The sequence below is a fragment of the Rhinolophus ferrumequinum genome, chromosome 8 (assembly GCF_004115265.2).
Source record: "Rhinolophus ferrumequinum isolate MPI-CBG mRhiFer1 chromosome 8, mRhiFer1_v1.p, whole genome shotgun sequence".
NCBI lineage: Eukaryota > Metazoa > Chordata > Mammalia > Chiroptera > Rhinolophidae > Rhinolophus > Rhinolophus ferrumequinum.
In genome coordinates this window covers 74,809,134-74,835,000 of record NC_046291.1, presented here as the reverse complement: position 1 = coordinate 74,835,000, position 25,867 = coordinate 74,809,134, and the positions used below count along the sequence as shown (strand labels likewise).

The 25,867-nt window shown below is 42.3% G+C and overlaps 1 protein-coding gene across 4 annotated transcripts in view; it reads right to left on the bottom strand.

The window, feature by feature from the left end:
- The window catches only part of ZEB2 (zinc finger E-box binding homeobox 2), a 127,548-nt gene extending 102,729 nt beyond the window's left edge, over positions 1-24,819 (bottom strand). The window contains exons 1-2 of one of the 4 annotated variants that reach the window (XM_033112004.1): positions 24,449-24,819; positions 21,770-21,911 (exon numbers count right to left, since the gene is read on the bottom strand). In XM_033112004.1, coding sequence (XP_032967895.1) covers positions 21,770-21,842 — 73 coding nt within the window. In that variant the 5' untranslated portion in view covers positions 21,843-21,911; positions 24,449-24,819. Of the gene's footprint in view, positions 1-21,769; positions 21,912-22,149; positions 22,205-22,795; positions 22,919-24,448 lie in introns of those variants that run through there. The other 3 variants (XM_033112002.1, XM_033112003.1, XM_033112001.1) reach the window with 3 other exon arrangements.
- Between the last annotated feature and the right edge of the window lie 1,048 nt (positions 24,820-25,867).

Here is a 25,867-nt window from a genome sequence, read left to right as displayed (position 1 = left end):
TTAGGTTATCAAGTTTGCAGCTGTTTCATAGAAAGGAAAGTCCTGGATATTTTTCATTGTAGCCACTTGACGCTCACCGGCTCTGCATCTTCTCTAAACACAGAGTCCTTTATTGAAACAACTGTAGAAAACACAAAGATTCTGCTTCTACTACATGCGGAGAGAAACGCCTCAGTGAACTAGAAGGTCTTTCCCATGTCTTAAGTCTGTAACAGCAAATTGTCTTCCCACACAGGCCCATTTACATGTTCACGTGTGGACACCCTCACCAGTACAAAATGCATAAAAAAGGCTCATGGGTGAGTGACAATCCGCACAGCCTGTGCCTGTAGAATCCCTGCAAATCACCAACAAGCAAACATGCTTTTGTCTATGTCTCAACTCTCGGTGTAAGCAAAGTACTCTGCATGTTCTGCACCGAGATAGGAATTCTCGCTTCATTCTTCCAGCCTGTGCTGTATCTGATTTTCCTCACTTCGCTGGGCACCCAGCAGTCCAGCTCCACTGCACTTGCACTACACAATTTGTCTCTAAGAGATTCCCCAAATCACAAAACATCTTGTCTGCTGTCCAATGTGCTCCCCATATGCAGAAAAGATGGTCTGAAAAATTGGGTTGTGCTTGGAGCCCTGTGGCCTGGCCCACCGCTGCCATGGTGCGGGAGTGGTTTTAAAGATAAATGGCTGCATGTTAACTAGATTTGACATGCTGTACAAAGGCAGGCACCTTTGGTCCCATGACACAGCCAAACAGAAGACACAACAAGCAAGCCTGGCAAAGATGTCCGACATGAATAAAAGCACAACAATTTGTCACATAGCTGTTACAAAATGTTAGCAGCTTTAGGGCTTGCCATGGGATGGCAGAGATAAGGCAGTGTGGAGAATTCAGAAGTTTGAGGATTGGTGAGTCTTAGGCAATGGAAGAGTTAACTCAGGAAAGGGGGAAAATAGTCATTGCAAAGGGATTATTTTCATTTGCTTCCTCATAAGGCCCAAGAAGGTCTTAATGTCATGAATTAAATCAGCAAGGCCAGTGTTCTAGGTTTACTAAATTCCACTGTTTTGAGGGGCTGTCTGTTAACCATCTCTTTCCAAACTCCCAAAGAGGTAACACATTCTAATATCAGTTTCTTGAGGATCAGGAATCATTTTTCATTTTCTTTTTCAAACGGACACAGTAATGAATGAAAGGACGAATTTTGAGGATGAAAAATCTTCATTCCTCACTTCATCTCACTATTCACTCAGAGAAAGGGGACTCAAACTACCTCACTTTAATTAACTCTTTTTCAAATGTGAGATTTCCTTTTCCAAATGTCCTTCCATAATTACCTGTAATTCTGGAAATTCCATGATTCCAGTGACATTTAACCATAAACTTTCTTTCTGACTCTAGGTTCATGTCCTTTCTAAGCCTTACTTTCATCATCTGTAAAAAGTATATGAAAATAATCATATCTATTTGATAGAATTATTGTCAGGGCAAGATCAGATGGCATAGACAAAATTCTTAGCACAGGTGCTAGCACATTATAAGTACTCAATAAATGTTAGATAACATTAGCTTTCATACAGTTGCCAGAGACATTTCACTGACCTACAAATATGATTATGTCATTCTTCTTCTTTAAAAAGGGTTCACAAGCTCATCATCACCTATTTACTGGATAAGAGCCAGAAATATGACATAGGAGATTCTTCAGCTCCCAGGCCACCTTTGTATGTTGAATTTAAGCTCATCCCCTTGCATGTGGCCTATAGTCAATCATTTTAGTTGGCTCACAATACCTCAGCTGTTCTACCTATCCCTCCTCCAATGCCTGTATCTGCCCTCCTCTCAGCCCAGGGTGCCCTTCCCTCCCTCCACTGGTAAAATCTGAGTCATGTGACTACTCTCTCCTTAAAAGCCACCTCCCTCAGGAAGTCTGCCCTCACCATCTTCTCCCAGATCTAGTTACACCATCTTCTGCACTCTACTCACGAGGTACAAAGTTTTTTTATATTGCTTACTACAGTTTCCTCATTTCTTCTGCTCCCACCCCCACTTTTACACTAGACAGCAAATGCCTCAGTAGCTCAGGCTTTATCATTCATTTTTCGATCAACAGCCTCAAGTACAGTGCCTGTACGTAGTAGATGCTCAATTAATGAAGAATGAATAACCTGCAATTTTCTGCAGAAATACCAGAAGTCTAAAAAGGACCTGGTGGCATACTTTTCAATTATTTTTGCAACAACAACAACAAAAAACCTTTTTTCTTATAATGCAAAGCTCAGATCACCCTTAGGAATCAAGGTGAAAGAAGCCTTGAGTGGAAAAGAAAATTTTCATTTTTCTTCCATGAACCTGACATAAACTTCAAAGAGGTGCTGCTTCTAGCAATAGCAGAAAAAAATCAAGTAAGTTCATGGAAACTTTAAAAAGAAAAAGGACTTAAGATACCAAATTGCTACCCAACCTAGTACTGGTATAGCCACATAGTTCAGATCTTTTCTGAGGATCCTGATGACGCTGAGAGAGTGTGGAGAAGGAAGCGGGAGCTCGTATAAAAGTCATTGTCGTTGTCAATGGTTTGATATAACACAGGTGAAATCCCTCAAGTAAAGAACTCCACGTTGCCCTGTTAGCCTACAGAGAGGACCACGAACTAAACTGAAAGCGGTAAGATTTCTACTGCAAATTTTTCAAGGGGTAGGGCCTGGAGCTCTTTTGACATCTGTGATTCTCTAACCTTTGTGACCCCTTGTAAACCCAGAACCAGCGCAGCCTGGAGCTTGATGCAGTACCTCCCCCATCCCACCACTCTCCTGAAATTTGAGCCCAGCCCCATGTGGCTGCAGATCTTATGTTCACAGGTCCTGAAGGGAATCCAGGAAGTCATTCTTTGATGAAGTATGCACTCTCCCTCACTGAAGGTGAACTGACTGCTGGAAGATGAAATTGTCCTAATCACAGTTGGTGGGGGGTAGGAGCTGGTGAAAGGAGAGGCATCATGAAGTTAACTGGTGACCTTTCAGTTTCCTCCATTTATAGGTCTCATTTTATTTCTACTTGTAATATTAAATGGGAAACAGATTGAAATACAGGAGAAATGACGGCATGCCACTTGGAACAACCAGCAGAGTTGTCACCTCGAAACGGCACAGTTCATTTATATTCCAAAAGGGATGAGGAAGGGTCATGGGGGAAGGCCTAACAGCAGGCCTGAGTTCAGAGGATGGTAAGATACTGTCAGGGAAACAGGCTATTCCTTATTTTTCATCTTTCTCCCCCAAATGAAAGCGTTACCCCAAGAATGTCTTCAGAGTGCAATCACTGACTTCTGCCTCAAACAGCAAAGAATCAGGCAGGATATTTTACATGAGAGACTGATTATTAAATTGATCTATAACAGTTAACTAAACATAGTCTTAGGATGAACTTTATATGGAGAGATCATTTTGCAGAATGCTTAGGAACTCTCTTTAACTCTAGTGGCAGCCAGATACTCAAACCCCGTATTTTCCCCAATTAATTATTAAAACATTTTAAATTTATAGGTTTCAAATGGTCAGGATAAGCACATGAAAATTAAATTTCTTCCATTAAAATATTTTAAAAGCTAAGTGGTTCTATTTTAATAGTAAAAACATAGTATAAATAAAACTAATTTTAAAAATAGGATCTAAACTATAAATTTACTCATGTGCCAAAAGAATGTGCCAATAGAATCCTTGAAACATATTAAGTTGATGGCATGATGTTTTATTAGAAAGTTGCATCTTTGTTTAAGGACAGACTCTATTAATAATCAGAGTTCATTTTTGGAAGAAAATTTTCCAGCAATACTTCTTCATTAACTGTTTTTTGAGGCTTATAGGTCGAATAATACACAGTTAAAGATTCTAAGAAAACATCAGCCTTATTATAACTCTCTAGTTCTTCCTTAAACTTTAAAAAGAAAACCTCAAGCATTTACAAGATTGGTTAAGAGTCTTTATGTCTGTACTACCTGTTCTGTGAAAAGATACTTCCCTCCAGGTCTCTATTTCATTGATGGAGTGTAGCGCAGCAAAGCAAATCTGCATTAATCAGAATTTTCGATGTACAATTTTGACCCTTGTAACAATTTTAGGCTTGCCATTTGTGTTGTTACGTTTCCTAATCTAGGTCTAAAATATGTGTAGCATTGCTTTTAGAAAAAAACACACACACACACACAAAACACAACTGATGGATTTTGCCATCGATGGCAGCATTTGTTCAGCATTTGGTACAAACGGGAGAAAAAAGATACAGAATGCATGGATTGATTTTCAAATTACCTCAATATTTTGAAAACATTTTCACCTGCATGCTGAGAATGCTAAGAATGGCAAGGAAGGCAATTGTGCATTTGCACAGCCTCCACTGCATTCATTTATAAATTACCTCATCACTGACTGAAATTAACACTGATTCTTACAGGCAATTTCTCAATTTCCAATGCTAATTACATTTTTTTTACTTTTAAATTCTGTACCACCTGTTTTGGGCAAGACATCTTAGGCAGCGCGACCGCATTTAATCACAATTTTAATTAACCGCCCTGTAGATGTGAAAAAGAAGCAATTATAATGTAGATGAATGATGATTTTTCTGCATTAAATTGTTTTGTTTCCCTGGTATGTTGATTGTAACACAGCACACAAATACAGTAACTGTACAATTTTTTTCTATTGTAATTTAGTAATTGTTTTTGGAAAACCAGTTTGGGAATGAGTGACTTCATCTGTTTACAAATTGATTGATACTGTTCACTCACTGATTGCTGTGGCGTATATTTTGGTATTGCACAGCCTAGCATAAAATATAATTAGAGATGCACAGGCTTTGCAGTACCATTTTGGAATCTGAAAATCAACTGTAACTGAAGTATGTTTTCCTTGAGCATACTAGTATCAGTTGAGGCTGATGAAATGATAATCAAAACAATGGGCTTTCCAATTCCACCACTACAGTAGAAATCCTTGGTTTCAATCTGATAGTCTAATATGGTAAGTTTATGAATTACTCTGTAGTAGGCCTGGGAGCTGGGGGCTGGCAAATCTGAGGCTTGCACAACTCACTCAGATCTGTATCACAAGAGGCATACGAGTGAGGTAAGGAAACAATGATGGCAAATAAAGAGTTGTTGCTTTGGAAATGGAAGGATTGTTCCTGACACCCGGGCACGATGCACTGGTGTGTTGTAGTAGCTCTAGACAATCTCATCTCAACACTGTGATACAATGAGATCACAGTGTTCTCGCTCCTGGCTTGCAGATACTGATCATTAAAGCCCTACCTCATTGCAGATAAATTCAAAGATCTTATTTACGTGAAGCAGAGCGTGTTCCTCACTCAGCTAGGAATGGGATGGGGGAAAAGACAGCCACCAATATCTGTTTAGTTGGAACCTGATGCTGACTGCTGGCTCGAAGATCTTACTATTATCGTATGAATTAGAAATTCCTTCAGGAATGCCCTGAATTCACATCACACCCACTTCCAATCTCACAAACATTCTCAGTTAATGCACTTCATTGGTATCCCCGCGCTGGAGCCTCCCTCAAATCATCCAATGAATAGTTCTCACATGGGCTCACTTGGATGAGTCTTGGGCTAGGCCATTTCTGCTGGTTTGGAAAAAAGGAGAAAAGGCCATGTAAGCAATTGTGGATGTTCAAAGGAAACTATTGATGAGATATCTTCATCTCTACTTTGCTTCTTTTTAGACTCCATTCCCTAGAAGATCCCGAACTAGGATAATTCATTAAATGGTGAGAAGTCATGTTGGTTCTAGCCCTGCATTTGTTATAAAACATAGCTAGGATATGGCTTCATATAGAGCAATGTACACATAAGGTTTTATGAATTGGAGCCACAAAGCAGATCATGTTGAGCTGGAGGTTGGGGCAGGAAGACTATTTGGATCAAGTCTTACTTAGTCTCCTTTATCACTAGTTGCTAACAAAGTATTAATAGGAAACACCAAACCAATGCCAAAATTCACTTTCATGTATTAAGAATCTGCCACATTAATATAGTAAAAATTCTGTGCTTTTGCCAGGTTGGCGATTTGCGTGTCTAACTCGTTCACACCAATGGAACTGGACACATAAATCTCCCATGAAAATTTAAGAGAAGAGGCCAGAGGGTATTGTAACTTATGCTGCTAGCAGGTGAGTCTTTTTCATGTACAATGTTATACAAAACTAGCAATAAAAACTTAATCTTGCCTTGTCACCCCCACCTGTATCACCTTTTCTGGTTGTGAGAATGATTTGCTACAAATGAACATTGAGTAAAACTACTACTTAAAAAAAAAAAAAAGGCAATACATTTCAGTTAGTAAAACTGGTCCTGCTAAGAAAGCATGCTTAAGGCAGGTGAAAATGTCTCTGTGTTTTACTCTAGAGATTCAGTTTCAGATTTTTAGTGCCGTCTCACTGGTTAGCAGCAGAAATACTTTCACGCTACTGAATATTTTTCTCTCCTTTGCCACCTTCCTCACCTTCCTCATAACAGCTCTCAGGAAAGATATTACTTTATGAATGGAGGTTAAAATAACCTTGAATATCTCAAATTATAGCCTTTTTCCATAATGAAAAGGGAGTGTTCTGGCAACGGTCTCAAAAAATGTTTTTTTCATAAAGTTGTTCCAGCAAGAACGCTTGTTTGGAAGTTTCTAAAAGTGGTAGCATCTGTGCTCCCGCTGGGACGAGATGTCATTCTACAAACCTTTCTCCAAGTGGCTTGTCTTTGAGAGAAAATAAAGTACCTGATCCCGGGCCTTAGCCAGTCTTAGCTCCCCATATCTTCACACTCTGACCCACTGCGCGTTCCTTCCAGCAGAGAGCTGCTTCCCATGGCTACCTCCTCAATATAAACTTGCTAACTAATCTCTTAGCAAACACTTGAAGCAAACCTGAAGGGAGGAAAAAGAGGCAGAGGGGGAACAAAACACCCGGCATAGACAAAGCTCAAGACACATTCAATGAGACACTGGGATCTAAATTTCGTACTAAACTTTAGCTTTCTTTTGAAGAACTAGCTGTTGTCAGTGGAACTGGGATTTTTATAACAATTATTTTACTTTTAAGTCTCAATCCTAATTCTTCTACTGTCTCTTAACTAGGACTCACTTTAACATCAACTCCTTTGATATTTTTTCCCCTGCCGGGAGCAGTGTGCCTACCCTTACACAGGTATTTGTAAATGGCTTCTTTTATAACTGAATATATTTTTAATAATACTTTGTTTTAAAAGTCCACCCAGACTGTGTACTCACAAGGGAACTTTTCCTTAGGAATTGATGTGAGAACCCACTGTTGGAAATAAATAATGACTTTCAACCAATGATCAAAGAAAAATAAATCTTTTACTCTAATAAGACTTTTTAAGACTGGAATCCCATTCTTAAATGGATAACAGTTAAGAAGCTAGTGGCAATTTATTTCCAAAGCTGTATTTTCACATTGTCTACACAGAAACTGGAGGAGCAAATGAAACCTAGGGTCTTCAAAGTTAAAGGTTTTAAAATTAAGTTGGTATGTAGTATTTGAAAGCATATTGTTCAGAATTTAAGTTTTAATATCTAGGGATAAACAGAGCATTAAATCAAGCAAAACTGTGACAAGCCCAATATGCACATGGACGATGCCAGGAAGGCATCTTCAGCCCTTTGTTCACAGCTTAACAAAACTGTGCCGTCACACCACTTTAGTTCAACAGTGCCTGTCGAATGGGCATCAGCAGATCAGCCAATGCCTGTCATACACAGAGCCTGAAGACAGTTTGAAAGCAAGGGCTTATACGACCCCCAAGTCTCGTTGGAAAATGGTGAGGATTTTAAATCATCTAGTAAAGACAGCAGCACACCCACACCCCAAAGTTAGAAAAGCTGGGAAAGGATGACCAAAAAAAAAAAAAGAAAAAAAGAAATCAGTTAAAAAATAGACATAGAAGAGAAAAAAAACAATGTACTTGGGCAGAGAAAGCATTTTTCATATTTGTTTTCTTTGTACGAGCAATTATAAAAGTTTTGCAATCAGAATTTTTCTGAAAGTGACGTTACCAATAATAAAATAAAAGTTTAATGTCATTGCTATTTTAAGATTTTGCCACATTTTTTGGCCTTTAAACAATTGAAGAAATGTTCTTACATTATCAGGATAGGCGGGTGTTATTTGACAAAGAGAACTTGCAAGCCCATGTTATTCAAAGGAGTATCTCTTCAAGTATAATTTTTGCTACGTGGCTATTTTTGTGGACCAAAATGCACTAACTTTTGAATTTACAATCTCCTGAGCTCTGGTCTCTGTGAACATTTAATCTGCCTCAGAAGAGAACCTCGAGAAAACAAACCTGGTAAAGAGAAGGAACTGTTAACTTTCCTACAAGTTGACAATTAGAAAAAAATCCAAACTGCCTTCTTTTCCTCCTATAACACTGATCATGAGATTTGGCTTTCAAGCTTTAATAAGGGCTGAGGAGGTGCCTCAGAACTTTCCTCCTGTTTAATTAAGTGTGCCCACTCCTCTTAGGCATCCAATCAGATTAAATTCGAGCCAATCCCTGGAGCTGGACTGGTGAGCCCTAGTGGTAAGAATTAGCTGAAGGTGTTCTCAGTCTCTCCACCTTTTAAGTTCCCCCACTATACTACACGTTGCTACTGAGATCCGTACAAGAGTAGAGATTTCCCTTAAAGTAGAAAAGCTCTCGTTCTCAACATCTCTCCCCTCCCTCTCTCTGTCTTTCACTCTGCTACTGTCAGTTTGCTGCCTGTACTTTAGCTGTCTCTTTTCCAGTCTCTACTCTGTCAGTTTCTGGCCTGCCAATTTCAACTTGAAGCTTGACTGGGCTGATTTGATGCAAACACCTCCAGGGAAAACCCTGAAACTGATGAACAGTTATGTCAAGTCGATTTTGCACCATCGGGAAAAGGTAACCTCTGCGAGAAAAAAAAACAACAAGGTTAAAGAGACAAGGGCTTTTCACGTGTAATACCTCTGCTGTACATCTCGTTCACTGTTTACCATCCCTCAGAAATTGTAACTGTCAGAATTAGTCCTAATTGCAGATGCGAAAGCTGCCATTATAATAAAAACAGAGGCAGTGCAGGCATTAAATGTAGCAGCCTAATTTGTGAGACTACAGAAAAGGTAGAGTAAATGAATATTTCATTACTTTAATTACCAGGGACTACTCTTTTCTTGCTGTCTTATGATAAGTGTTGCTGTAACTAGCAACAGCAAACATCCACTAAAATATAAAGTGCAATAATCGTCCTGCTGTCAGGATCACCGCTTTAAAATACGAGCAGGGAAAAAAATATAATGGTTTATCTATTTCTTAGAGATTGCAGAAGTAGAAGATGGAAATTCATTTAATGTCAGGGAGAAAAAATGCACACACAAAGGCACCAGTAAACAGGTTTTAGTCAGAGAATAATGGCTCCAAGAGAGAGAAGGGGGAAAACATATCAGTTGGCTATACATCTGAACTGTTAGCCCCAAAAGAATGCTGGAAACTGAAAAGTAGGAAGTAATAGTGTTTGGGCTTTTTAAGGCAAAATTTTGTTTTGTGTTGCACAACGTAATTGCTTGAACATTAGAAAATAAAACTCCAGTGACTGGGGAAAAGACAAGAGGAAAGCAAGTGGTTTTCAAATGATTAAGCAAAGGTGGAAAAAGTTCAAGTTGGCAGAAGTTTAGAAGCTCAGTCCAGTTGCATTTAAAAAAGACTAGATAAAGCCTGCCAGAAAAAGGACTTTGCCTGCAGTTTCAGAGTACTGATTCATAAGATTTGGGAGTATCAATAATTACTCACCACCGACACCTTGAAAAGCCCTGGCATCTCCCTATAAATGTCAATTTCAGGTAAAGGGGCAAAGCCTGGTGGTGAGGTGGCTGGCGTGTGGGAGGGGAAGGTGGGCCTGGGAGTGGGGCTGTGGTGGAGGAGGCTGTTCAGACTGGTTGAAGCCAGCCTGTCTCTGCATTTATCACTTTGTTTCAGAGGAGGTGTTTGTTGGACACAGCAGTTTGACAGCACAAAAACGCTGTGACCAGAAGCCCTATCAAAGAACCTACTGACACATAACATTTGTGGTCTTGGTTTCACAGGGCAAGGCTACCTCACACTTTATCTGCGCAACTATAAAACTCCACATATTTCTAAGTGTTCAGTGTAGTTTAATCCTCTCTCCCCGTTCCCCCCTTTTTCTTTCTTTTAAATATTGTAAACACTACCTTTAAATGCCACCTTTATTCAGGACTCCTGAATGCTGTTTTAAAAACCATAATAATTTGCATTCAATTTGGCATAATCTGTGTTAAGGTTGGTAATGTTGAAGGAAAACGGGGAAAACAGTTTCAAAGCACAAAGCTTGTAATTTATCCTAAATAATACACTGAAAGCTTAGATTAATAGGTGCAAGTAAGTTTTGTAAGAGTCATGTGGAATAGGGAACGCTTCTTTTTTCTTACAATAAATCCTACTGAACAGGAATCTACATTAATTCTTTACCTCTACTATTTTTGTTGCAACGTATTTCATTCATAAGCTATATGATGGTAGTGAAAGTTGAAGAGGAAAAGTACCAGGGTTGGGGTCCTAGGGTACATGTGTGTATATGTGCATATGGGCTGTATTTAGTTTTCAAATTCCCATCAGTAGGGCAAAGATGATGGAAAATCTTTAGAGGACAGCCTTTTCTTAGAGATTTTTCCCTCTTAATGAGTCTATTTATTATGAAAACACAGCTTACTGAGTTCTTTATATATAAACCTCACCTCTTAAAACTGAGAAATCTCATGATGTGAAACACTTCCATTGATGTGCTTTGTGTCTAAAATAGAAACTTAGGTACTTCCAAGAATAGGCACACTGCAAAGTTTCTTTGATTACAGTTACTCAGATATACAAGACAATATAAATACAATTTAAACTAGGAAACAGTGAAAGCTATATACTACATTTATAGATCCTTGGGCACTGGATCCTTGAAATCTACTCATCTGTTTAAGGGAGAGAAAAAAAGTCTCATTGGAAATAACATGATATATTGATCTATTATTGATTACTTATTTTTGGAGGGAGTATCAATAACCTTATCAGTAGTACCTTTCTTTCCCAGAGTTAATTATAAAAAGATATATGAAACCGTATATATATAAAGAACAAAAATAACTATTGTTATATTAGCAATGTATTAAAGAGGAATCCATTATACATTTTTATGTAGAACATGTTTTGCCTTTTTGTCATGGGAAGTCATTAATGACAATTACCTGTTTCCAAAATAATGCAGTAATTTACCTCTATTACCTGAGTTTATTTGAAAATGTTTGTACCCTACCACTGTGTTTTAAAAATATATCTTTATGTATTTGCTCTTGTGATAAAGTTAGCTAAACTGGCCAGTTCTACATTTATTGTTTGCTTGAAAGAATGTCTTCATTTAAGTGGGATTTAAATTTTAACTTCAAAATATTCAAGTTCAGAATTAGGTCTCCTGCCTTCTAAAGTAGAGTGTGTATGGGTTTAAGCTGAAATAACACACAGCAACCAAGAAAAATGAAGAGCAAATAAAAATGGATTGCCTATAATAAAGCATAACATTTAATCCCATAGATTATTGGAAAAGTTATCTGGAATCTTCATTTTATAGCAATGTTTCTTGAAAAAAGAAAGGTAACTTAAATATATACACTAACATTTCTGTATTGCCTTTTCATTCTAACGATTACTTCGAATCTCATCCCCTCACCTCACCTAAGTAATAGAACTAAATTGGTTAAAAAAAAAATCATGAATCATTATGATGATTACATTCAATTGAAAAATGAAAGCGAAGTTCAATCAGAAATCTTTGCTCTCCTTACGTCTCTTACGTCCTAGCTGTTTGCTCTTCCAAAGTCTGGTTTTCAGAAGCCGATATTAATTTCTAACCAAGATTGCAGCATCCGCTGTAATATACATGGCTTTATTAGCTATTATACTTTCTTGGGTCACAAACACACAACATCTGATGAGACATGGATCATCTTCCTTCTCTTTTCTCTTTGCAGCTCCTCTAAGTTTCTGTCAGGAGCCTGAAAAAATATGCGCAGTTACTGTTGCTGAGGGGAGACAAAGTTTAACTTCTGGGTTGGCAATCGGAGAATAATTCATGAGCAGATTTCTAGCAAATGATATGATTTGCTAAATTTTGGTCTTTGATTTATATTTATGTACTCCTGCTACTGCTAAGGTTTTGCCAACCTCAATTAGATCATGAATGAGATCATTTTAATTCAGCCCCCAAACTGTGACCTGACCATGGTCTGAAAGTGTTCAAGAAGTAATTTTAAGCCTCCCTTTGATTTGAAAGGGAATACTGCATGCTTGGTCGTTCATACAAATAACATAAAACTTAATTATTGGATGATTTGGCAGAGGACCTTCTTGCCAAACAACAGTCAATGCCAGCTACTGTGATGCTGGCAGTGCCTGGGCCCCCGCACGCACAGCCCCCTCTATACAGCGTTTGTTCACTGTGTCTCAGGGCAAGATGCTTTCAAATGGGATTCATGGATCTGGGAGGCAGGGTGCAACGCGAAGGGTGGACCATATTTATAACTCCAAATAAAAAATGCTGTCTCACCTAGAAGGGAAGTAGATCTGCGCTGTCAAATCACCAGGAGGCTGTGACAAAGGGAGCTTGCAGCCTGACACACGGTGTAACAACATAGCAAACACCTTTAATTCTGTCATGTCTCATACCCTTTACTTTCTCACACATTCGTGGCTGCTCGAACGTTGACACCTACACTCTTTCAAAACTAAATAAGGCAATCTTATTTAAGCCCAAATGCAACACCTGTAAAGTTATTCTGGTGCCCAGCAAAAAATAACTATTAACTCCTTCCTCTTATAAAACGTCTGTCTGCTTGCTTTGAAAAGTCTCAAGTTGGTCACAGCTGGCCTGAGGCCCTGATTCTGAGATTCACATGACTTCCCAAGCTCCGAAAGATAGGCAACATTTCCTCCTTAAAAAGATGCCAGGGCTGTGATAATGTCACTGTCCGAATTGGCCTCTTGCATCTTTTCAAGTTGAAGCCCCTGTCTTCATCATAAACTTCTGGTGTCTTTTATAGTAAGGAGAGAGGCCCCAGCTGCTTCATTCCCTCTAGCTACCATAGTCTAATATTTTAAAAGCTGGAAATGAAAATAGCTTTTCTAAAGATATTTCCTGGAATTTTTAATGTGCTGCCTTGATTCCTTTCTTTCATTTTTTTTCCTTGCCAATTATAAACCACCATTTGGAAGGCTTATGAGCAACGTAAGTCCACCTCATCTAATTAAACCACATTGTTTTAAAAGCTTGAACAGTTTTCATGTCTACAAGACTTGTCTGAATAATAAACTGTTAGAGCCAGAATTCTGAGTGTCTTTGGAGAGCCAGGATTTTATCTGCTGAGCGCAAAGAGCCAGGCACTCAAAGAGTTAAAGAGTGTTCCCGCATTGCTGGGTAGGTTAATATCACAGCTGCCTGGTAAAGCATTATCCCGGTACCTCACTTAACAAAAGCCTCCTTTTGCAAACAGACTCCCACTTTCCCCCCAAGTGTCCAAAGGTGTTTACTGAAGTAAATCTGCCTAAATCCTTCATTGCTTGGGTCATGGGGGTGGATAGGAGGGGTGGAAGGTGTAGGGATAATCTCTTTTTGTAAATTCTGTAAATCTTCTGGGGAAAAAGAAAAAAAAAATCAGGAATCTGTGTCACATGCTCGTGTACAACTTCTAATATCTCCACTAGTTTTGCTCTTATAAGTGAAATTGCCACAACGGCTATCAGAAAAGCCATGTTTCCAATTCTTCACTCTGCTGTTTGAAGCGATTGCACGTCCAAAGTGTGTATGTGCGTGTGTGTGTGTTTTGCATGCTTAATCTAATTGTTGGGATGAAAAAAACCAAACCTCTTGGTATCTTAAAAGTGGTTTCAAAAAGAGAAAAAAAGAACAGACAAGAAAGTTTAGGAGCCAGATAATGGAGCTGAAAAGTTGTCACGAGAGGTTTCTGCTCTTGCTGTGGTCTCATTCCAATATCATTTAACTGCATGTTACTTTTGCATGTTGAAAATGGAGGCAAATAACACAGTAAAACCTGACAGGTCTGCCTGTGAGGGTTTACACAGTTCCCAGTAAGAAGGAACCCTTTAGGGATAAACTTACTCTCTCAAGAGAACGTGAATACCACCAACCCCTCCTTATAAATCTTGAAGCATCCAGTTTGAGATACAAAAAGGCTGTCATCTCACAAATGTTAAACATACTAAAAAAATCTGAAAAAAAAGTATGGAGAAGGTGTGAAAAACGTGGCACTTTACAGCCCTCAAAGCTTTTTAAAATAGAACAACTTTTCCCCCTAAAATTCTTTTCAGAGAATTTTTTTTTTCCTTTTTGGCTCATTTGAGAGTTTCTTTCTTGGCTTTTTTCCCCTTTCATTTGAAAATATGAATTATCATAAAAAGTCAGGGGAAAAAGGGAAAGTCTTTTTCAGTTTTCCTGAAGATTTATCAGTGTGTTCGGGCTGGGTATAAGCATGTCTCCCTTTTTTGCTGGGCCAGACACCCATCACTGAAACCAGACCAGGGCCTCCAGAGACTTTATCCCTTCGCTCCTTCTGACCGGTCTCCAGCTCACCCCCCTCTGCCCCCCCCACCTCCCCCGTGCCCTTACCTCTGGTCTGATGGTAAACAATAAGAGTAAAGCCAAATAGTAGGCAGCACTCAAGAGTGAGGAGTCCACACACCTGACCCCAAGTCTAACAGGCTTCTGGGGGAGATTTGATCTCTCCCTGACACTTTTTACCTCAAGTGTTGAGCGGGTGGCCATGAATAGTACAGACATGCCATCTTGTAACACTATATGCCTGTCAGGAGGGACACGGCCTGGTAGAGCATCAACTATATAAGGCTGGTAACTAGGGAAAGCCCAACAAACAGCCACAAACACCTAAGTTATTTTACTCAGCTACTACCCTCTGCCTCTCTTCTCTCTCTCTCTCTCTCTCTCTCTCTCTCTCTCTCTCTCTCTCTCTCTCTCTCTCTCTCTCTCTCTTTCTTTTCATCTTGGCTTTCTGTGGCAGAATGCAAATGGAGCCTGCCGGCGGTGAAAGGGCTGAATTGTGATTAAGAAGAAGAAGAGCTCCTTTCTTTGTTCTCCCCTCAGGGGATGTTTACTGGGAGAGACACAGCGGATCAGATATGAAAGGCATTCAGGTCAGCATTGATGTGAGCGAAAGTGAAATCATACCTAAGGCATTCAAAAGACCGCCGTGTCAGGGGTTCAGCTAACGGTGCAGCTACTGTGTGTGTCTTCCTGGAGAGGCAAAAATCTTTCACACACTGGTGATTTTTTTTCTCCTTAATTTACTACAGAATTATAAAAGTTGTACCCCCCTCTTTACCTCCCATTAGATGACACAAGAGTTAGTATTTTCCCTCTTTATGGACCACACGCGAAATCAGACCAACTTCTAATAACTGTATTACTTAAATGAACCAGCAAAGCACCATCTGCACTGTGAAATCTTTTTTTAAGCAGGTGTATTCATGTGTGCTACATAAATGCATAATATGGAAGGGCAAACTGAATGAAGAGAAAAGCCAAAAAGCACAGGCAGGGATGGCTTTTGCTCTCACCTCCTTCAGAAAAAATACAAGACAACACACACACACACACACACACACACACACACACACACACACACAGCATAAAAGCAGTACAGAACACCTTCAAACAAATTCTTTATTTACTTTGTAACTACCAGCTACACTTTTCCTGAGAGCTTTCACTCTGACACAACTGTCATCCAAGATAAAAGTATTTGGCACATAGCTAATAAGGCAAAGACTTCCATAGAGTCTACTGATTAATATTGCTTTCCTTTAAAAAAAAATGCTTGATGAAGAAATACTTGGCTCTTACTTTTTAAAAGTTTACACTCCCCACAGCCCAAATAGTCATTCAATAGATTTTCCAAGTGGTAAGCTGATGCCATTGGCATAAACAGAGCTATGTAAATATATACAAAATTCACAAATCACAGCAAACACACAAATAATGAGGAGGTACCTAGATGTTTCAGGCTTAAAAATGAAAAAGGAAAATCACATTTCATCTTCTGATTATTAAAGAAAGAAAAGAAGTAGGGAGGGTGAAGTAGTGCTCCATTTATTGGTTTTAAACCATCCTTCCCTCTGCTCTGAAATATTTTTTCAACCTTCACATCTTTGCTAAAAAGCATATTTGGGCTTATGTTAATATCTGCTTTTGTGGTGACATTTAATTCTGTATATTTTCAACTAGTGTTTCTGCATCACAGATTTTCCTCCTTTATCTCTTTGCTCTAAAAAGACAACCAAAGAGCAATCAAAAAGGTGTCTGACTTGGCCATTCAGACAATTGCCCCCTTGTGGGAATGCGGGAATGAATGGTACAGTGGACACCCCAGCACCATTACGTTATAAACATGTAAATGAAACACATTAGGGCAGACAATCAATTGTCTGTGAGCATTGCAAACCTGCACTCCCCCTCTCTGTGACAGGCACAAAATAGTGTCTACCTTGGGAAGCCACGGTGCTGGAGAGGAAAAGGACAAAGAGTTCCCTTTCACACAGAAGAAAATGCACCTTAAAAGCCTTGGAAGAATGCAGATGACAAAAACTGTTGTAAGGAAAAGAATCTCCCACATCTTGGAACAAATGCGGCTTTGCTGGAGAGCAAGCAACACCCTCCTTTCCTACCTTCAGGGTACACACAAATTTTTCCCAGGAAATAGTCTTAATATGGTATTAGAGTCATTGATAACCTCTTGGAATTTTCTTTACTTTGAGTAAATTAAGAAAGGAAGCATCTGAACACATGACAGAGCAGTTTAGTAGGAAACTTTTAATCTTGGCTTTATTCATATTTGGAAATAAATGTTAAAGACGTTGAATTTGTTTGTATTTGGCAACAGAGAAACAATGTAAAGTTTAAAATCCTTAGCCGACCCTTATCCCTGGTGGAACGTCACGCTATGGATGCCAGCAGGCTAGTGGCTGTGCTACGAAGAAAGGCATGTATCTACTCCAATTGACTTAGTTTTTCCAAACCAAAATAAAACACATAGATCAGTCGAGATACATAGCCCTCAGACTTGTGTATTTGCAACGTGACAAAACTTACAGAAGAGCTCCACAGAGAGAAAAGGATGGAGATGGATATCTTTGGAGCCCCCTTAGAACTGGTACCTGCCACACAAACTGCCTCTGAGTGCTCTGAGAACCAGCAATACAGGCTCCCTATAAGCTCATCAACTTTATGAAGAAGGCTACTGGTAAAAGATTTCCACACTTGCAAAAATAACCAAGTCTGAACCGACTGTAATCCAAAGGAAACTTCCCTGCCTCAGTGTGTACTTGAGAGGCTCTGATTCAAGGCTGCCCCATCCCAACTTCACCTCTCAGAGGGAAGAGCCAGGGGCCACATCTTTAAGAAGGGCCTGACTGCCTTTCTTTTCCTTTTCATTTAAGCATCTCCGAAACGGGAGCAACTTCTATGTCCATTGCCTCTAAGTACCACCACCAGCACCTCCACTCCCTTTAAGGAAGTGGTAAAAAGTGAGGACTTATCTGAAACAGGGATAGTCATTTCTGCTCATCTGATTGTTTCTCCTTTAGGATTCAAAGCCCTGAAAACATCCAACTTTATCCATTTTCTTCACCACTGAAAATCAGACACCAAAGGCATTTGTAAAAATCTCCCCCATTCCCCATATAACCCCCAACCCGTTAGTTGAAACTTTGAAGAACAATCACATTTAACTTTTCTCTCTTTCTTCCATTTCTTTTTTCCTTCCAGTCCGCATTCGGTTTTCATAGGTAAGACAACTTCATTCCCTTTTCTTTTGAAACAAGCAGTTTCCAGATTTGATTTTTGTTACAGCCTGCATGCGTATGTGCAATTTTTCAGAGGCTGATGCTGGAAGGCGGTGGGCTGGGGAGGCAGGAGGGAAGTCGGAGCATCCCCAGGAGCCAAAGCCCGCATCAGGGGCTAAAGCAACAAACTTTGCCAGTTACAACTGGGCTGTGCCAATGGCAGGCAGCAGCCGGGCATCTCCTGCTTCCAGTGCTCATTTCTGACTGGAAGGCTGTGTGGAGATAGCGGGGTATAATCAGGGGAATAGAAAGGGGGGGCTGGGTTTTCCCCTCCTCTCCAGCTTCAGTGAAAGTGTTACAAAGTGAGTCAGGCGACTGAAGATCATCTGACTGAACTTTCTTGAAACCGACACACATTCTTGTCTGCGGGCAACTTGCTTTTTGCCTCCTTCTCCCTCACCCCTTTCCCCCTTTCCTGCTGCACATCTTATTTTCTGGGAAGAGATTTCATCCTTTCTGTGTGGGGCAAAGGAGACTGTCCGCTACGGATTAACATGGCCCTGGCACGGTCTTTGCCAGGCATCTTGCTAGCCTGAGAATCTTAAAGGCTGAATTTTAGATTCTTGTTTCTCTCTTTGTACATTTATTTTCCTCGCACTGCCTCATTCTCCTTTGCTTTTTAATGATCATATAGAGCATCATCTTCTAACCCATATTCTTGACCAGCCTTTCAAACACACACACACACACACACACACACACACACACACTGCTTTACACGTTTTATCTCCTTGTCGCCTTAGTCTCTCTCTATATATATATGTGTATATATATATATATATATATACACATATATATATACACTTTTGACTTCATTAAAATTATATAAAGTTCAATTCTAGTTTCCTGAATGACCACCTTTTTTTCTTTTTCCCTTGCAGCTTCTACTTCTATGATTAGTATTGCCATTATTTCTTTCCAGGAATTTCTATATGATTTTGATAAGCATCATCATATTTAGTGTTATCAGCAAAGACACAAGCTCAAAAGTGACATCTTTTCCATGAATCCAGGAAAGAAGAAAAACCCACTCAGTTCAGATAAATCCTGGCAATTCCCAAAGGGAAAGGCATTGGATACGTGCTCGATGAGAAAGAAAATGAAAAAAGGGGGGGAAAGTCTTCTACCTGCTTCTGAAAACCAGGACATTGCTCAGTCAGATTAAACCCAAAGGAAAACACTGACAAGTAACCAATTCAGAGCATGTTTTCCCATAGATTATTTGTAAAAAGAGACAGGTAATAGTCAAAGTTAGAGAAGCTGTAAGCGATGGACAGGCTTGTTGTTGAGTGTGCAGAGTCTGGGCTACATGCCTCAAAATGTGCAATTCAACTTTCCATTTCGGAGTGTTGAGGCTTCTCCCAAGTTAATGTCTGAGCGGAGGGGAAATGGTTGCAGTGTCCATGGCTGAGCACCTCCCTGGCACTCCGGTCCACCTGTGAAGCTTCCAGCAGGCCTCTTTCTGTGAGACCCCACCCCCACCCCCACCACCAAGGGTTCCCAGGAAGCCTGGAGCCCTCGATTTCCCCAGACCTGGGCTAGCCTGACCTCACTGCCGAGGCCAGGCTCGTCATCAGTGGCAAAATCCCGAAGGGGGTGGGAGGAAGCAGGCAAGAAGAAACAAACATTTTAAATAGTCTCTCCTGCAAAAGAACACTTCTGGGAACCTGGCTTTAAATCTCATTCTCTTTTTCTCTCAAAAAATGACTGTTTAACATAAGAAAAAAAACTGCTTGACACAAAGCTTTTGTTATCCAGTTGATCAGCAACGTGTTTTAGATACTTGTAAGAGGGGGGAAAGCCCCACAACAGACATTGATTTTAGAAAATCAATAACCAACATTTAATAAAAGGAACAGAGGAAACACAAGAGAGGAGAGGGGGACATTAGGTGTAATTTTAGTGTCTACTAAATTACCCAGAGATGGGGAAGGGGAGGTCTCCTGTGTAAGGACCCCCTTAAATAATGCCAGACACTAGAGTGGAGAAAAATTAAATTGAGAATGAGAGAGAGAGAGAGAGAGAGAGAGAGAGAGAGAGAGAGAGAGAGAGAGGCTTAAAAAGAGGCAGCTAGAACTGGATCTTGGGGAAGCATCTCGGAATATATTATTGTACTTGTTTTTTGTAATATTAAGCCAAGCAAATAGATCAAAGGCAGCACAAAGGGGAAAGGCAGGATAACGTAACGAACAGTTTCTGACTAAAATTCCTCTATCACTCCCCCATATGGCTCGACACCTCCACCACAACAAGCAAAAGACACACACACACACACACACACACACACACACACACACACAACCTAGAGAGACAAGAGACAGAGACAGAGAGAGAAGCATCATTTGTCTCTAATCAAAATTCTCTAGTCTTTGTGTTTTTCTCCCTCCAGCACCCCGCACTGCACCCCCAGCCACCCCCTCCCCGCGCCGCGCAGCTCAGGGGCAGGCCGGGGACGCGCACAATTGTCTTGTCTAGAGGAAAGTTGCTCCAAGTGGGCCCAGGCGGTCCCCGCGAGGCGCGGGCTGGGCTTGCGGGAGGCCGGAGGCCGGGCGGGCGCCGCGTCCCCGCGTCCAGCTCCGGAGCGTCAACGCGGCCCCGCGCCGGGTGATCCGGTGGAGAGCGAGGGGAGCAAGAAGTTTCCCTTCCCAGTCTGAGCTGGCGCTAGCTAGTTCGCTTGTTTGTTTTGGGGGGTTGGTTTTTCTTTTTAAACTCAGTATCCTCCGTCAGCTCCCCCCCGGCACCCTCTCAGGTCCCCAGCTCTTTCCCCTCCCCCAGGAGCCTTCTGCGCTCTTGCCAATCAGTTTTCTCTTTTATTCCCACGATTTTGTTTGGGGGTAATACCTAGGGGGTCTCTCTCGCTCTCTCTCCCGCTCTCCTTCCCTCCCTCCCTCCCTCCCTGTTTTCCTCCCTCCCTCCCTCCCTCTCTGTCTGTCTTCTCTGCCTCTCTCCAAGATGGACCTACTAAACTGTCACCCCTTTAATCTCCCACCTCTTATCTGTGTGTCCCCTTCGCACCCCCATCTCCTTCCTCCTTCCTGACTCAGCTTGAATAACGGGCTCCTCTTGACCATGTAGAAACTGCCTAGAAAAGTCTCCCTGCGCTTTTCGATCCCGCCAGCCCCCGGCGAGGGGCCAGAGCCCGCTGGAGAGGAGCCACCCGCCCCCGAACCCGCACGGCACCCGCCGGACCCCGCGCGGGGTCGGCCGAGTCCCTCCCACCACAGAGTCCGGGCGCGCCCGGCCGGGCCCCGCTGCTGGCGGACCGTTACTTGGCGTACGGAGAGGCGGCCGGGCGACTCCGGCAAGAAACTTTAAGCCTTGCGGAGGCACAACCCCGGGCCCCCTCTCCCGCCCTCGCCGTCGCTCTGCCACCCCAGCCCCCGCCCCGGGATCCTGCAAGACCTGGCGCCGGGGCCCCCGCCCTGCCCTCGCCGGACGCTCCCGCAGCCCGGCTGGGGACCAGGCGGGCCGGGAGCTAGCGGAGCGGGAGGCGGAGGAGGAGAGAGGGCGGGGGCGCGAGGGGACCGCGGGGATGGTGGCACGGGGCCCCGGCCGAACCCCAGCGCTCGGAGCCCCCCGGCGCCCGACGCTCACTTTGCCCAGCACTTCCCCAACTCCCCCCAGTCCAGTCGCCGCGCGCGCTGGGCTCCGGCGCCGGCCGCGGAGGGAGGCTCGCCCGCGAGCCCCGGGCGCCGCCGCCGCCTCCGCCTCGGTTCCTTTTCCCTTTCCCCCTCCTTCTCCCTGGATCTTGAGCCGCGGAGTGGCCCGGAAAAGTTTGGTTCGGGCCGCTTCTTACCGTTTTTCCTCCTGGGATTGGCTTGTTTGCGCCTCTTGCACCGGGGGCCATCCGCCATGATCGGCTGCTTCATTGATAAGAGCGGATCAGATGGCAGTTCGCATGGACTCGGCGCCCTGCTTCGGCAGCACGCAGGCTCGATCTAGCAACCAAACACAGCGACAATGTGGGCATCGCCCGCGCCCATTGAAACGCGCGCGGGCCGCCCTGGGGAGCCGGGCCAGGGACCCGGCCAGCACCCATCCGCGCCCCCCAACGCCAAAGCGAAACTTCAGCGGCCCCCTCCCCGCCCCCCACCCCAGCCTTGGCCCCGAGGCGCTTTGTGTTTGTTACTGTTTGGTGTGTCGCACCCGCGAGGGGATCAGAGAAACAAGAATTACATCTTCAAAATGAGTCATAACTCCTGACCGTATGAGGGAATGCACACGGCAGTACAGTAAGACTGCTTGACTCAGGGCTTAGGCGGACCCTTTCGTCCGAAAAGTCCTCAGCCCGGCTCCGGTACTTGGGGTGAGGCGAGGCTTTCTTTCGCTCTCATCTTGTCTCACCCCCCACCCCATTCCTCCGAGGAAACAAACAAACAAACAACAAACAACGCCAAACAGCCCCCAGATGAAGCACACTCGGGCAAATTGATAATTGTAATTATAGGAAGCCCACTCACCCCGCGCCCCCTCCCCTCCCCCTTTGGAGTTGATCGAGGCACTGTCTCTTCCTCCCCCCGACCCACCCCCCCGCCCTCAAATTAAGATTTCCAGTTTCACGCAGCAGTAAGAAATATAATGATAAGACTCTTTGGACACTGTCCCTCCCCCCCTTCCACCACTTTGACAATATTTACTTAAGTATTTCCCCCCACCTCACTCATACACATGCTCCCCCACACTGGTTCCCTTAAATAGTTCCAGCAGAAAAAAAAATTTTTTTTTTCCCCTCAAGAAAGGAAAGAGAAAGTCCAACCGCTACGGCAATACTTTTAAGCTCTACTAAATGATCGTATCCTTTCTGGCTTCGAAACTTTTGTACCTAAAAATCGAGAGAGGCGCTGCATTTTTTCAGCTGAAACTGTCAAAACTTGGAGAAGGGGAACCTCGGAGGCAGGCAGGAGAGGAGGAGAATCCCGAAACTCCGTGGAGGTTAGGAAGATGCTGTGCCTCGAGGATTAGTTTAAACAGGGGGCTATAAAAGATGTAACAGATGCAAACTGTAACACAAGGGCCATTAACCCTTTCTCTGCCGAGCACACTCAGTCCCCACGCCCCGCACCTATTGTCTCCCGTGCTAGAAGCTTTGCGGAAAACCTGGAAAGTGAGTATCAGTTTCCACACATTTGCGGGGGAAGAAGGGGGGGGGGGACAGGGCAGAGAGAAGGGGAAGTGGATGATTTAGAAAGCACCTTGAATTTAACTTAGGCATAGTGGGAGACCTTTAATTTAAGTTTGATACATTTTGTCATTTCTTGGCTTTCCTATTTGAAATGGTTGGGAAAAATCCTGAAATAAAGAAATGGTCACAGGAGTGTCTGGGATGAAACAGCTGGCCTTGTGTGTATTCCTGCTGAGACTTACACACGATTGCATATAAATACATGTTTAATAAAGTAAGCTGCTAGTTTTATGAGCATGTGTGTGTGAGGGAGAGACAGGGCATTTGTGCTGTAAACTTTATCTTCGCTTGTTATTTCTAACTCTGGAGTTAGTAATCTTGCCTTCATCATTACAGGGGGAGCATGTAAAATATATAAGTAGGTGGGAGATAAACACATGCATGTTAGCCGGGCTCACCACTGTTCCTGGGAACTCCTACTATCTCTCTTGACTTTTCAGTGCCAAAGTATGCAATGGGATAAGTGTGTATATGTGTCTCCTGTGAAATCCATGTCTATATTATTTTGCCATTTAAAATACAATTTCAAAAGTTATCCTTAATTTAAAACCCTGATATCCTGACAGCAGTTTTCCTCCCAGCTGTAGTGACCCCCCCCCCACATACACTTTGGTAAACGACTCAAGTTCCATGAGGACTTTCACTTCTTTATTTATCATCACAGAAGTGAGGTGTTACTTCACATACACACACACAAAGAATGAAATAAAGAAATGAAACTCGCTAAGCAGACAAAAAACAGACACTTTCTGCTTAGAAAACAGCCTTCTCCCTGGGAGAGGAGGATTGACTGCCATATCTAAGAGAAAAAACTTGCCCTCGAATTTGGTAGGCTTGTATCAATCAAGTTTTGTAATAATTAACAGGTATTTGCCAAGTTTTAATTGCTGAGTACAATGAATTGGAACTAGATGCGAAAATAGAGCAGAATCTCTCCCCTTAAAGAGTTTTTATTTCAACCATATAGTTCTTAATAAAACTTTTACTAGGCTGGGTAGCAAAAAAGCACCTTTGGTTACCTGAATGCACAGGTACAGGACAAATTATTTAGGAGAGGAAAAAGGGAGAAAAAAGGAAGGAGAGAGATTAGGAGTGGGAGAGAAATCGAAGAAGTCACTCTTGGGAAAAGCTTGCCATAAAGGAGCTAAACCCACCTGAAATTCCTACCCACAGACACTCCTCACTTCAGACTCACATCCCCACTTAAAAGGAAAAAATCAGAAAAGGAGGGTGGGGAGGGTGATCATAGTAAAAAGGAATAAAAAAGGAGAAAAGGGGGGAAAAAAAACCTACCTGCGAAGTCCTGTTTGTAGTTTTGGCCAGAAATGGTGAGAAGAAAAAGCATGAAGAAGCCGCGAAGTGTGGGGAAGAAAAAGGTGGAAGCGAAGAAACAGCTCCCGGAGCAAACTGTACAAAACCTCGCCAAGAGTGTCGGGAGGCAGGACCGTTATTCCTGCGGAGCAGGTTAGAACTGATCTCTTTCGGCCACTCCAGGAAACACAAACCTGGGGACGGACTGACGTGTTACGCCTCTTCTAATGACATTTTTTTCTTTTTCTTTTCTGTAGGAGAGAGAGAGACCCTGAAACACGCGCCACCTATCTTTGTGGGGAGGGATAATTGAAGCGCCCTGAGCGTGAGCATCATGTGAAAACGTGATCGCCAAGTTTCTCTCTGGGAAAGGATCTGGGATAGATTATACCTTGAAGTCTCCGCAAACGCTTTAGTGGAAGAAATGAAATTCCACCTCCCTCCCTTCCTCTCTCCCTCCCTCTCGCCTCCCTCCCTCCCTCCCTTCTCCACGCCCCCCCTCCCCCCCCCCCCGTCAAGCCTTTGGCATCATTATCCTCATCACTAAATCCTACAGAGTACGTACAGGGCGGAAAATGGTGCACACCATTCACAGAATTGGAGAACTCTAAGGGGCGAAAGTTAAAGGAGAAGATCCCGGGTCCTCAATCCAGATCGCCTCTTCTTATGCAGATACCTCTAATGACCAGATTTGAGATGCACGTTAAGTTGTGTGGATTTCTCAGTACGGCTTCTGGAACTAAATTCTTTGCCCTTTCTCTTATTTATTTTATTATCATTTTCTTTTTAGATGCCAGAGCCATAAAAATAAATGCTGCATGTGAACAGCATCTTAGGGAGAATGTGTTGGTGTGTGTGTGTGTGTGTGTGTGTGTGTGTATGTGTGATGAATTTCTGGACTGTATCCCCAAACTAAAAAGTAGTTTGGCATTTTTTAAGTAGGGTCTGTAAGTAAATTAACAGAGTGCACTGGGCTGACAGATCTCTAAATCCCTCTACATCTCAGGGAGACCTTACGACAAAGTGAGGGAGTGTGTGTAGCCAGGCAGGAGGAAAAGAAGAAAGGCCATAGAGGAACTTAGCAGGGAAGGAAGAGAATGATATTAAACGGCATGGGGTCTAAGTTTTGGAGTATACGTATATATTTGATATTGCAATTAAACTAAAATTAAAAAGAAAAGACTCCACCTTTGCTCTGAAGGGATTGGTTATGTAAATATGGAAGGGATTTCCTGGAGAATACAGCTTTCTACTGTATGGTTAATTAAATAATCACTCAAAAGCTTCCAACGTGACGCTTCTGTCGTAATCCAATCAGGTTACATAGGTCCTAAACAAGAAAGATATTTTCCACATCTGGAAGTCAGCAATTTAGCAAGTACTGCACATTATTAACCAATT